Genomic DNA, 14,357 nt, shown 5'->3' on the forward strand with positions numbered 1-14,357 from the left:
GACCAAATATTCACACTACGGCAAATCTTGGAAAAAACCCAGGAGCTTCAAATCGATACCCACCATCTCTTTATCGATTTTAAAGCCGCGTATGACAGCATCCATAGGGAAGAGCTCTACAGAGCAATGTCTAGTTTTGGCATCACTGTCAAACTTATCCGTTTGTGCAGAATGACGATGGAGAATGCACGCTGCTCTATCAAGGTCAAAAAAGGTTTTAGACAAGGCGATGCACTGTCATGCGACTTCTTCAACATCGTTCTGGAGAGAATTGTGCAAAACTCAACCGTCAACACTAGAGGCACAATCTTCCAAAGGTCCATCCAATTACTCGGATACGCAGATGATATCAAAGCGTGATGTCAGTGGAGCGTTTTTGAGCATTGCGACGAAAGCGAAGAAGATGGGTTTAGTGGTCAATGAGGGCAAGACCAAGTATATGCTGTCATAAAAAAAGGACACTGAACGACGACGTCTTGGACAAAACGTCACCATGGACAGCTATAACTTTGAGGTAGTTATGGACTTTGACTACCTAGGCACCGCTATTAATGCAGACAACGACACCAGCGCTGAAATCAAACGAAGAATAACTCTTGCAAATCGCTGCTTCATTGGACTTAGAAGGCAATTGAAAAGTAAAGTCCTCTCTCGAGCATGTAAAATCACCATCTATAAGACTCTCATCATCCCGGTTCTCATCTATGGCGCTGAGGCCTGGACCCTGTCAAAGAAAGATGAGAGCGTCTTAGGATGCTTCGAGAGAAAAATTCTTCGGGTGATTTTTGGTCCCGTACGCATAGATGTAGAATGGAGGAGAAGATATAACGACGAACTGTGCGGGCAGCGACACTGATCTAGTTAGCAGAATTAAAGTCCAACGGCTTAGGTGGCTAGGTCATGTAGAGCGGATGGACATCAACGCTCCAGTCCGGAAGGTCTTCGAATCCAATCCCAAGGGACGGCGCAGTAGAGGAAGACCGCGACTCAGGTGGCGCACCCAGGTGAAAGAGGACCTCAACCAACTTGGCGTGCGAAACTGGAGACAGCTAGCTAGGGACCGAGGTGGCTTGAGACGCATGTTGGTTGAGGCCCTGGTCCGCCCCGGACTGTAGCGCCACCTTAAGTAAGTAAGTAAGGTGTTTCCTCAAAATTTTACTGTGTGTTGACAACAATATTTTTGAAAAGGTAAAAGTAGTTTAAAGCCAGTGTCTCAAAGTTTTGAAAAGATATTTGAGTCGAAATTCAATTTTTACCAACTTTGAGTAATGTTTTTTCAGGTTTTTATTTTTTATAAAAAAAAACTATCAATTAGATTTTTCTCAAAATTGTATCACATGTCAAAAACATTATTCTTCGTTGCACAAAATTGTTTTAGAGATGAAATCATGTTTAAGTCGTTAAATTTTCCAGGTCACAAAATGTTCACCTTTTTTATGGTAAAAACACCACCCACGCAATTTTCTTGAGAGCCGTTTCTGCATCTTTCTGCCTTATTATCTGTATAACAACATTTTTTTAAAGACGATAACTCTTCTGGTTCTTGAGCTATGGAAGACGAAAAAAACGTCGCGAACGTACGTACACACGTACGCACAGACATGTTTCTAAAAATCTTTTATTTTGACTGTAGGGATCTTGAAACTTCGAGAAATGTCAAAATTTTCAATTTGACAAATCGGACCCATTACAATAACTTTCTATGGGAACTTAAAAAAGGTGAACATTTTAGTAACCATTAATATCTCATGAACTAAAATTGGTAGAGACTTGAATTAAATTGTATATAGTCTGTATATTGTAACGTAATGACAAACCAAAATATTTTTGGAACAAAAATCAAATTAACGGTTTTTATAAATCGAAAAAACTGAAGAAAAAAAATTTGTCACCGCAAAAATTTTACGAATAAAAAATGATTTTGTCTTCAAAATAATTTTGGGCAACGAAAAAAAAACGTTTTTTACATCTGGTAAAATTTTGAAAAAATATAAAATTGAAAGTTTTTTTATAAAAATATAAAAACCTAAAAAAATAATACTAAAATTTGGTAAACATTTACTAACGACTCAAAAATTAAAAATATTGTCTTCAAACTTTTCTTATTTCACAGAAAATATTGTTTTCGATATTCAGTAGTTTTTTTTTAATAAAAATCCAACAGTCCGTTTTTTCATAAAAAATAAAATCCACAATAAATAGTACAAACATTTATTAAAAATTGATGTTCTGTTCTTGAAATCTCTCCAATTAATTTTCCAATTTGTAAAAATTTAAAAAATTCTACTTAGATTGGTAAAAATTAGTTTTCGACTAAAAATCTATCAAACAGAAGTAGATTTTTAAACTAAGCTTTTTCTTTTTTTTGCAAAATATTGTTGGTAATTTTAAAATTTAGAAGAATTCAACGGACAACTGTTTTAATCCAACACGAAAACCTACAAACCATATAGCGTAATAAAGTTTATGATCAGTTTTCATTTTGACATGGGTATCTATTATGTCGTCTGAACCTGCCCGAAGCTATTGCTACACGATGACTTATTTTTGGGACGGTCGGTCAATGTAATGACTGTGACCTAACATTGACAGCGCAGAATTTTGTACCTAGTGATCGCATATTTTTATAGCTATCCCAAAGCAACTTACGATATGGAAATTAAGTTGACAAATTCTTTTATTAATTAATTTAAAAATGCAGATGAGTTTTATTTCGATTGTTATATTTTTCCATGTTTTGGTAAACATTGCTATCAGAACCATAAGCCTTGAAAGACTAACAAAGAAAGATCTAAAATCCTCGTAATGTATGTGTACAATTGTTATTTGAACCCTAATTGAATCTTTATCCAGTTGAATTTTAACACGATCATACTTGGATCTTTAGCGCTCAGGTTAAAGTCATGTTTCCCTTTAATAGATGATAACTTGTCTTTGGGCCCAAAAGCAAATTATTTTTTATGTTTGAGCAGATGGAATCAGAGTTAGAATCAAATCACTCCTACTCTTCAGGAATTTATGTGCTCTTTTGATATTTGTTTAATACGAAATATTCTTAAAGGCTTTTCGGTAGTATTTTACCTGCTGTACTAAATTAAGCATCAATACAATTTTTTTTAGAATTTTCCTATCGTAAAGATTTTTGTTTGATTAGACATAAAATTTAAAATTATCTAAAAATGTACTTTAAGTGCACCAATGTACGTATTATTACAAAATTACTTTCACTGACATATAATCGTGTGATCTTCAATGGCTGGGTTCAATCCGGATACCTTTTTGTTAGTTTTTTACGTATAAAATAACAGCTGATCAAAAACAGCCGAGATGTCAAAAAAGGAATCCAAAGAACAGCTGATTCAACAAATGGTTGAATTGCAAGAAACATGAAAATTAATTTCAGCCTTTTGTATTTGTTGGTAAACAAAAAGATACAAAATGTTAGTTGAAGTTGTGTTTAAGGATGTTCTCTACATAATAGACGTTTTTCGTAAAATACTTACAATCCTATTTAAAAAAAATTGAAGTTAAAAAACCCGATATTATATTGCAACTAAGACAACACTACTCGTTGCCAATGCTAATTTTTGACATAAATTGTTTCAAGGCCCGACATTAAATTTTACTGTCGTTTTCAATACGTGTTTTTTGTTTCTTCCGACAGTTTTGTTTTAAGGACTGAATATTATCAAAATTAAATAAATAGACCTCACCTTAAATTCGTTGGAAATAAGTCAACCATGACACAATAAACTGTGCTGATACTAAGTGATGTAAGAGCTTCAAAAATACACGATAGTACTAAATTTTGCATTGCATTCTGTACAAAATACAGGCCAATGGTAACAGCTGCAGCAGCTATTAATCCAAACACTAAAAAATAATTAAAAAATATGCAAAATAATTAATGATTTAATTATAAAAAAAAAATAAAACAAACCCAAAAAGAATTTTATTCCTAAACGATGAACACATAAAGGAAGCCAAAAGCTAGTCGGTATGCAGGCTAGGCCAATGATCACAGTATTTCGATAAACTCCTTGCTGAAGTGTTGAATCACACTCTGCACCAAAATCAGGCTCTATCGTTGTTCTAAAAATATAATTATTTATATTTTATATCAAATTTCTTATTTTAATAAATTTTTATAATTTTACCTATTTACGGTATAAACTGAAGAGACATCACAGACCGAAGTCGGTGCACCTGGATTCAATTCTTCGAAATCAGCAAAACGTTGAAATAACTCAGGAAACCATACCATAAGAGTGTAATAACTATTTTAGGGCAAAGAAGAGCTATATATTTATTTAGGGACATTCATTTTATTTTACATACCTTGACGTCAGTCCAAATTGTATCAAACAAGTAAGAATGGTGGTCCTTAAGAATGGTTTTGTGCAAAGTGTTTTTGTCTGCGTCCAAATTTCTCCAATTAGAAGTCTTAGCTCTTTGGGCCGTCTTAATTTTAGTCTGCGAACACTGACACTATCAGTGGGCAATATCTTACCACCTACCAGGCTTGTAAACTTTAAAATATAACAAAAGTTTGAAATGTTAATTTTTGCCCTTTGAAAAGAGAAGCAACTTATTTTCTTACCGGAAAATTGTCTTGAGGTTCACCAGTATTTTTCTCATACATATGCCTAAGAACTGATAAGGCTTTTTCGGGTTCTCCGACTTCAAGAAGGAATTTTGGACTTTCAGGAAATGCAAAGAGCCATAAACCAAGGAAAAGGCTATACGATAAATAAAATGAAGAACTTTGTGTTGATACAAGAAGAAAAATTACAAAAATATATATTTTATTACCTTGGAAGAGCACACACAGCCACGAACAGATTCCAACTATGGAAGGTGAAATCTTTAGAATCAAATTGGATGTCAAGAGGAATGATACCCCATGCGATAACTGTAAAGAAAATACAAATTCGTTAAATTTCAGTTCAAGGTCGTCAAAAACATAAAACATAGGACCTTAATAATGTTGTCTAAAAATTTCCTACATTAATAATAATTTGTTCGGAAATATGCCAAAAACTTCAACACTCAATTTAAAACTTCTTTTTTAAATGAATAAGTCATTTCAAAATGTGGCTTTCTAGGAATTTTCTTTAATTTTGTATTCGATTTGTTTGATGTGTGTACATTAAGTCAAAAGTTTATCATCACTATGCAGATCACAAATTTAGGTTTGAGTTTATTTGTACTAAAATAACCAAAGTATGTTACTCGTAGTTGAAAGTTAAAAATGTGTTCTTTTCGGATCACTTTCCATTAGACTCAAACCCTATGAGAATCATACCAAAACTTAGGTGGAACCAAAAGTTATCAGCAATATAACCTGAGTTAGTTAGAAGAGGTCATGGAAGCATCATATCCGAGAACGTTGTGCAGTATTAGAAAAGCACAGGATAGCTTTATAGCGCCCTGGTTTGATGAAGAGTGTAAAAAGGCCAGAAAATTATCATTTGGATGGTTAAGAGCTTATCGTCGCTCAAACCATGAGCACTTTAAAAGACAATATCTTTAAGCAATTATCTATTATAAGATCTTGTGTTTCCAAAAGAAAACAAAATACTTGGAGAAGCACTTTTAGAAGTTGGTGAACAATTTTAATGGTAAAACCTTTAAAATCCATCCCAAGTTGAGCCCCTTGATTTTGGCAGACCATGTGCTAAACTTTCATTTTGTACATCCGGGTATTTATAATGAAGTTTTGGAAGCAAATATAACCAACGAAGAAGTAGACAATGAAAAAAATGAAGGATGGTAAAGCGGCAGGCTCAAATGGGATACCAGTGAAATTTTTTAAGTATGGAACCGTTGAATTAATAAGTAATTTTACTGCTGTTATCGTATCGTATCCTTGAGAATCTAGGGAATCAATCATTTTTCCGATCCACAAAAATGGAAGCTGGTCTGAGATGTCGAACTATCGAGGAATATCGTTCTTAAATTCGTGTTATAAAATATACAGCTGTTTTGCAAACACGGCTCAATAAACGGATTGAAGAAAATAAGCTGTTGAAAGAATCTAAGGCAGGCTTTAGATCCGGTTACTCAACAGTCGATCATATCTTTGTTCTAAAAAGCATTGCGGATGCATTTATAAGAAGAAGGAAGAAGTTATACGCGTTTTTCGTGGATTTTGCATTTAACACGGTGATTAGACAAGCTCTTTTCTATAAGATCTTTGGTATGGGAATGTCGTTACAATTTGGAAAATTTCTGCAAAGCCTGTGTGTGGATTATAATGCAGCAGTTTGGAATGGTACAGAAAGGTCGGATTGGTTTAGAACTAAATCAGGCGTCCGACAAGGTTGTACGAGCCTATTCGCTCTATTTATCGAATACTTAGTCGAATTCTTACCTGCTGGTATCGAATACAGACCCGTGGCATGATGATTAGTTCGATCGACTGTCATGCGAGAGGTCTTGGGTTCGATCCCTGTCTATGCCACCTACAGTTTTTTTCATGGGTACTGCCTCTTGCGAGGAATTGACAAATTCTCCAAAAATAATTCTTGTCATGAAAAGTGCTTTCTCAAATTTGCCGTTCGGATTCGTCTTAAAACTGTAGGTCCCTTCCATCCCTGACAACAGTACGCGCACACAGGAATGGTTGAGAGTTGTCAGTCACTAGGCCCTCGTTCTCAAACGGACTGTTGCGCCACCCAATTTAATTTAATTTTTAATATGGTATCGAATACGCGGGAGAATTAATTAAAGCCTTCTTGTTTTGCAGATGACATTGTGGTTCTCGCGTCATCTCCAGAATCACTACAGCTTATGATAAACCGGATTTTTGACTACTCTAAAATATGGTACCTAATAGTAAACATAGAAAGGTCCAAGATCATGATTTTCAAGAACAAAGGTGGTAGAAACTGTCTTAATGAAAAATGGAACTACAATGGTAAAAATATAGAGATTGTCTAAGAAGTCAAATACATTGGAGTGGCTTTGACAAAAAAAATCTGCGTGATGAACTTGTACGTCTTAACTTCATTCCACATAGGAAGGATTTACCAATATTATGCTCCTTATGTATTCACAAGTGAGAGAAGATGTATTTCATTTCATGGGTAAATGTGCAATTCTTAAAGACATCAGGAGAAATGTTCTTGGAACGGGGTTTTTGAACGAAAATCTAATTTTATTATTTTATTTTATAGGGGGAGAATTGTTAATAAGAGTTTCTGAAGATAATATTAAATTTCAATGGTAGATAAACTATTGAAATAAAAAAAAAACTTTTTAAATCATGTACCTAATTCGTTTATTTATAAATTATATTTCATACAAAATAAGTTTCCAAATTATGTTTTGTCAACAAGTCAGACGGCAGAATGTCATGTTTTTTTTTCATTTTTGTAAACAATGTAAATTATTTAAGACAAGCAATAAAAATCTATCTAATCTAATCTAAAAATTTTTAAATTCTTAAAATTGGCATGCTAGTCTTTTTGACTATTGTCCAACTATTTAATTTAAACGACTCCCTACACATGAAAGCATTCCAAGATTCCAACATTTAAGAATGTAACACCCATCTTACATCAACATCCTAACATTTACTTTTTTAAACAACATCAATAATTTTGTAAAATGCATAATCATTATTTTGCACAACAATGTATGTAACGCAGTATATTTTTTTCACGCCACTATAAATAAAAATTGTAACAATAATTGTAACAGTAAAAGACTCAAGCTCAGAGTATAAAAGGCGAAGCAAAAATTGAAACATTAAGCATTCGTTGGAATAAAGTTGTTCAGTAAACATACAACGCTAGTTGAAGTTGCTTTTCTTTTCTTTCAAAGTTTGCTTCTTCCTAGTTTTTTCTTTTAGTCAATAGACAAGCTGAACTCCTTTGGTCGCCTGGTTCTGGAACACTTCCGTGCTCAAACTGAACGTGCTTAATTTTAGAAATTGTGTTGAAACGTAATTTTTTTTCCAAAAATAACATATTCTGTTCTTGTTGCCTTTTTTATAAATGCGAATTCTTTAAATTGAGGTGCATTTAATTACATAATTTCTGGAACAAATTAAATAAAAACAAATTAAGATAAACAAATAAGTTGGGAATAAACTTTACTGTTGGGCTTACAAATTACACTTTGCAGTATCTTTTATCAGCTCAGTTCTCGACAGATTCAAAGCTTTTATACTGAATTAATGGATTTGAAACATTCATAAAGTTTTTTTAATTAGACATTCGTTTATTGCAAGTATCACTTTTGCCGTTTTTGGGACATTTGTAGACTTGAAATTCATGTTCCAAAAGTAAATTCACCTAAAAAAAGATTTCTTTAATTTGTTAAGATCTGAAAAGTTATTTGTTTAATAGAAAATCAATTATTAAGAAAAAAAAACATGAAACTGAAGACGATCTTCAGGATTTTAACGCAACTTAATATTTAATTGGCTATCTCTTATTTTATTTGTAGTTTCTTCTTACAAATCTGAATATTGATCTTTCTCTCAGAAAACATCTTGTGAAATTAATTTAAAGCTTATATACAGTGGTGGACACAAATTTAGCACATTGAAAAGAGTACAAGTATTTTTCTTTTTTTAATTCTTTATTACTTGTAAGTAACGGTTCATTTTTAATTTTTTTACTATGACTACCTTATATGGTCACACAAATGTGTAAATAATTAAAAAGTAAAATACCGTTTTGCAAATAATGAAGATTGTTTGTGATTTGCATTGTTTTTAGCTGGACATAAATTCAGCCCGTTTTGCAATCAAAGAGTGTTTTTTTTAATTTTTGTGTTTTTTTTTTCTAAAAGAAAATAATAATTTTTGAGGTAATTAAATATTCTTTTAATGATCCATATTAAAAAAAATTAATTAGTCATGGCAAAAAGAAAATGGTGCTCAAAGGAAAAAATAAGTCTGAACTTGAAAATGAAGTCAAAAGAGCGGACGGTAACAGAAATTTCTTAGTTGTTAGAATGCTCCAGGAAGCTGGTTTATAATTTATCGTCATTTCAAAAAGTTTGGAGTAATTGAAAATCGTTAAAAAAAACCCCGGGTCAAAAAGACAACTACAAATGAAGTTAAATTATTTATAGGTTATCGACCAAGGGTTTAAGACCTCCAGTGCCATTCGAAGCGAACTTTTAACGAAGTATTGAGTAAATGTTTCTTCAAGGACCATAAGACGCCGAACAAATGAAAACAATCTACTTACGTAGGCGTCCGAAAAACAGGGAATATGTTATAAGGTACACCATTAAGACGGTGAAACACGGTGGAGGCAAGGTTATGGTCTGTGCGTTGACCTATTCGTAAAAATTGACACCAAAATGGACTAGAACGTGTAGAAAGACTTTCTCCAGTGCAATCCACCATACTGCAACCCCGTACATAAGTATTGGTCGGATGACCGATGTGTATAGCCAATAGGTTATGCGAGGTTGAAACCCCCATTTGCTTCCTATGGCTTTCTTGCAAGTGAAAAGAGCTAATGTAGCTTTTCTTAACTCTTTCCTGAATATTAGATTTCCAAATTAATTTTTTGTCGAATATCAGACCAAGATATTTGGCTTCATTGGTAAAAATTAGTGGTACACCTCTTATTGAAGGAGGTACAATTACTGGGATCTTGTATTTCGGTGTGAAAAGGACGAGGTCTGTTTTTTAAGGATTAATACTAAGTCTGCAGTGATCAGCCCATCTAGTGAGTATATTGAGTGCATTTTGGAGGAGGACTCTCAGTGTATTAGAATGTTCCCCTGTGACGGCGATAGCAACATCATCGGCATATGCAACCACTCTGTAGCCTTCCCTCTCAAGGGATATTAGTAGTTCGTTAACCACTATGTTCCACAGGAGAGGGGACAGAACACCACCCTGCGGAGGGCTTCTAGCGATAAATCCTCCATCTTAGAGTTGATGATCCTGCTTTTTAGCATTAGATTAATCAACTCACAGATTGAGTATTCGACGTTTAAGGTCGTCATAGCAGAAGTGATAGCGGATGTGTCAAAGTTGTTGAAAGCGCTCTCAATATCCAGGAATAGTGTATTCCTTTTAATTAAGGGAGTATTCGATAGTTCTTACCAGAGTGTGCAAGGCTGTTTCTACCGATTTCCCTTTGCATTAAGCATGATGGGCATTGATAGTCTCTTATCAATGCTATTACGTAGACGGATATCGATCAATAGTTCCAGAGGTTTGAGAATGAAAGATGATAGGCTAATAAGTCTTAGGTCTTTAGGGTTGACATGCGAGCATTTGCCCGCCTTGGGAATGAAAACTACCTTTACATCTCTTCATCGATGAGACCAGATTTATACAACTTTTGAAGATCATCTCAATGATGGGCAAAGTTATATCAATGGTATATTGTAGCTCAGCGGGTACGATTTGATGTGGACCTGGAGATTTGTAAGGTTTGAAACTATTCAGGGCCCATACTGTTTGTTTCATTAACGGATTGCAAACTATCGGGAAAGTGGGTGTCTAGTAGCAGGTTTAGCGTTTCTTCGCAAGAGTTAGTCCATGTAACATCTGAGTTTTTAAGACAACTAGGCATGGTTGGATTTGTCTAGAGAATCTTCATTATCTTTGATGCCTCCGAGGATTCTTCTATGGAGTTACAGAAGGATCTCCATGAGGATTTTTTGGCCTTAGAGGTGAATAAAATCGACGTTTTGAAGAAGCCATCGCAATCACCCGATCTTAACCCGATCGAGAATTTGTGGAATGATCTTGAACCTCACATTGAGCAAAAAAATCCAACCAATTTAACACAATTGTGGCAGGAAATTCAAAATGGTTGGAATGCAATTCCAAAGTCACGATGGGAGGCTTTGGTTGAAAGTTTGCTTCTTTGTTTGGTTGTATTGCTTCTGTACTGCAAAATAAAGGGTTCCCTACCATATACTAAGAAAAACTTAGAATTGATAACGGTAAGTAAAATTTTATCAACAAACTGTTGAATGTGCTAAATTCGCGTCCAGACGAAAAATTGATGTTTCTACAATCTACATTCCATACTTTTTTCTTCTTAAAGATGTTAAACATATTTGATGAAGTACTATGAAAATATAGTGCTATGTATATGTAATGTAAATAAATTATAACTAATTTCATAATAAGAAAACAAATTGAAAATTAAATAAAAAAATTTATTTAACAAGTGCTCTAAATTCTTGTCCACCACTGCATGTGTAATAATTAATTCAAAATTGAAAAAGTTTAAATTAAAAAAAATAAATTCTTTTTAATATGTTTGAAAATAAAAACAATTGACAATTAAATTTCTACTTATATTAGAATTTGGTGTAAATAAACTGTTGTTTCTTTGGATTTGAAGATGTTTAAAAAATTTGCATACGATACTTTATAAGCAATTTTCGAAATTTTATTACTTTTGAAATATTTTTAAATAATTTAAATTAAGAATTAGTTTTTGGACACCCTTTAAACAAATCAAAACTTTTAATACAATGTTCCCAATTAGTCTTTTTATATGAGTATAAAACTCCTAAAAGTCTAAAAAAAATCAAGTCACTATGCCTCACTTACAATAATATGATCATAAAACATTAACGTATTTGAAAAAAGTTATGGATACGCTATGTTAAATTCTTAAACTAATAACCACAGCATAAAATTATCATGCCCATATCAATTTATCTGATGACAGTCCTAACAACTCAATTATTCAATCTAGATTTCAATCTTCACATAGGTACACGATACGTGTACCTCTTGGTCAACAAGTTTTATTCAAAAGGTGTTAATTGGGTTTTTGGTTCGTTCCATCTCTATTTAGTATTTTTTCTAAGGTCTAAATGCCTCCAAAATGGAATTTGACTTTGCTATATTTAACTTAACTTATTGCTGATGATATGGTACTCAGTTTTTTTTAAATATTTGTTTAAAAATTGGAGTTGTTTTCATTTTTCTTTTTATTATTTTGGTATACATAAAAAGTCAAGCAAAGAGTTCGAGGATAAAATTTATTTACTTTAATACTAAACTCCAATAAAAAGTAAGAGACCTTCTTCTCTGAATGCCAATGCCAAACAATATAATGCTAATGGATTAATGGTAATTTCCATTTCAAAATATATTTTTTAACACATTTTGATTGAGCTATCATCCATTCGGTGGTGTTGAATTGAGCAGAGAAAGAGCCCAGAGCCAAAAGCAAACAAGCAAGCAAACAAACAAACATTCAAAAGCAAGAAACACCTCTAATTGGAGTTGACAGACTTTTGACGCTAACTGAATTTGTTTTCTAATTTTGTTTACCATTTTATTATTTCGTGTCTCTAACATACTCGTAGTTTATATAAATTGGCTTAAGTAGAAACATAAACAAAAATAAAATTTCTTACGTGGCAGAACGATTATTCCAATTGTCCAAAACATTTCCATCCAGCAGAGGATTTTTTCACGGTATTTTGTCGGTTGAAATTCACCCAAATAAGGAAAACAGATTCCCATTGCACCAGCAACGCTGAAAAAAGATACAAACAAAAATTAATACAAATATTAAAAAATCTAACTACTTCTTAATGAGAGCATAAATAATCACTTGTATTATGAAAACACTGAACAATACAAAATTTATGTTTTCAGCGGCCGGCGGCGGCGGCGGCACACAGTGTGCGATTTTGCCCATCTAGGTGGGCTTCAAAATTGTCTTCAATTTTCTTACATTGTGCCTGATGCGATTACAAGTACCTCTCAAAATAGTGAAAATAAAGAAACCAGGAAGACCACACAAAAATTTAAATTCATGTAATTATTGGTCTAAGAGACGTAAGTTTGATGATCTTATCAAAAACAGAAGTCGAGAAGAACTGACGTTGTTCAATTGTGAGATAATTGTCTGCTGCTTCTCCTTCAAGAAGTACAAATTTTTAAAAAGCACATCAGTCTTCCTTCCAGGAGCCGGCAGAATTATCTGCAAATTAGGCACTTGCCCTTATAGCTGATGCAGATCTTTCAACACACCAGTATAAAATTTTACGTCAGCAAGCCGAAGCACACCTTTTTAATTTTATCCAGCTTACAATAAAGTTCAGAATGCCAAAAAATTGTGTTATCCGTCTGGTATTGATATAACAGAGCTAGCAACCGAAATAAACCTTCAATCCCTACTCGACCACACTATTATTCGTTTTTTTGAAGTTCAAAAGGAAGTTTTTCAAGCTTTGAACTTAGCGCAAAATTCAGCTATGAAAACTATCTTAAAGAAGGGATGTGATGGAGCTGAACAATCTAGGTATCGACAAAAATTTCTGAAGAGCAAAACACTGATGAAAGCTTATTTAGCATATCAATGGTTCCTATACAAATGTACTGTGTACCCTTCACCATCTTCGACTAGACATTGTCGTCCTATTAAATTTATATTTGCTAAGGAATCAGCTTATGTAATAACTAGGGAAGTTACGCTTATTGAAAACCAAAGGTCAGATCTCTCTCCAACAAAAGTGACAATTTTTAATACAATATACAGTAAGTATCTGTTAAATGCATAATGATATTATGCATGATTGACGGAAAAGTCTGTAACGCTGCTTCATCTTGTGCTTCAGCACAAAGATGCTATTTGTGTGGAGCAATGCAAAGTGAAATGAATAATCCTAAATGCATTGCAGAAAAGTCCGTGAATACCAACATCCTCTTTTTTGGACTGTCCCCACTTCACTCGAGAATACGAATTTTCGAATGTTTGCTCCACATTTCTTATAGATTTGAAATTACAAAATGGCAATTGCGTGAACTAAAGAGCAAACACTTTTAGAAAAAAAAGAAACTTGTGCAGGACAGGTTTAGAAGGGAGATGGGCATACTAATAGATATGCCAAAACTGCAAACCGACACCACGAACGATGGCAACACGTCTCGTACATTTTTTAGGAATGCTGAAATATCTTCCGAGATAACTGGTGTCAATTTATCAATCGTTTTCATGTTATACTAGAAAGCCTGAGCTTTGGCTTCAAAATACATGTTGAAAAGTTAAATGAATACTCCAAAAAAATACTTGAACTATATTTTGCAGAATATTCTTGGTTTTCAATGCCTGGAAAGATATAATAGCATCATCTATTGTTCCGATTGGCTCTCTGAAGAGTCACAGAGGCTCGTAACAAACACAACAGGAAATACAGAGAATCATTCATCAGAGAAACATCAAGGATGAACACCAATACTGATTTGCTGCATAGGCTTCTTTTTACGTCTGATCCCCTTATAACAACCTTGCGAGCACCTCCATGGAGAAAAAAAAACAGATTAACTGTAGAAGTACTGCAGCTTTTAGAAGATATCACTTCTCTGCAACATTATACCCAAACTGTTTAAGGCCAGGTTA

At 33.5% G+C, this 14,357-nt stretch overlaps 1 protein-coding gene across 2 annotated transcripts in view; it reads right to left on the reverse strand.

Annotated features, from left to right (window-relative positions):
- Positions 1–14,357, reverse strand: part of LOC129938570 (synaptic vesicle glycoprotein 2B-like) — an 83,125-nt gene that overhangs the window by 3,763 nt on the left and 65,005 nt on the right. For both annotated transcript variants that reach the window (XM_056046209.1, XM_056046208.1), the window contains exons 3-9: positions 12,367–12,488; positions 4,813–4,912; positions 4,601–4,739; positions 4,339–4,529; positions 4,158–4,277; positions 3,941–4,092; positions 3,714–3,873 (exon numbers count right to left, since the gene is read on the reverse strand). In XM_056046209.1, coding sequence (XP_055902184.1) covers positions 3,714–3,873; positions 3,941–4,092; positions 4,158–4,277; positions 4,339–4,529; positions 4,601–4,739; positions 4,813–4,912; positions 12,367–12,488 — 984 coding nt within the window. The remainder of the gene's footprint in view (positions 1–3,713; positions 3,874–3,940; positions 4,093–4,157; positions 4,278–4,338; positions 4,530–4,600; positions 4,740–4,812; positions 4,913–12,366; positions 12,489–14,357) is intronic.

The sequence above is a fragment of the Eupeodes corollae genome, chromosome 1 (assembly GCF_945859685.1).
Source record: "Eupeodes corollae chromosome 1, idEupCoro1.1, whole genome shotgun sequence".
NCBI lineage: Eukaryota > Metazoa > Arthropoda > Insecta > Diptera > Syrphidae > Eupeodes > Eupeodes corollae.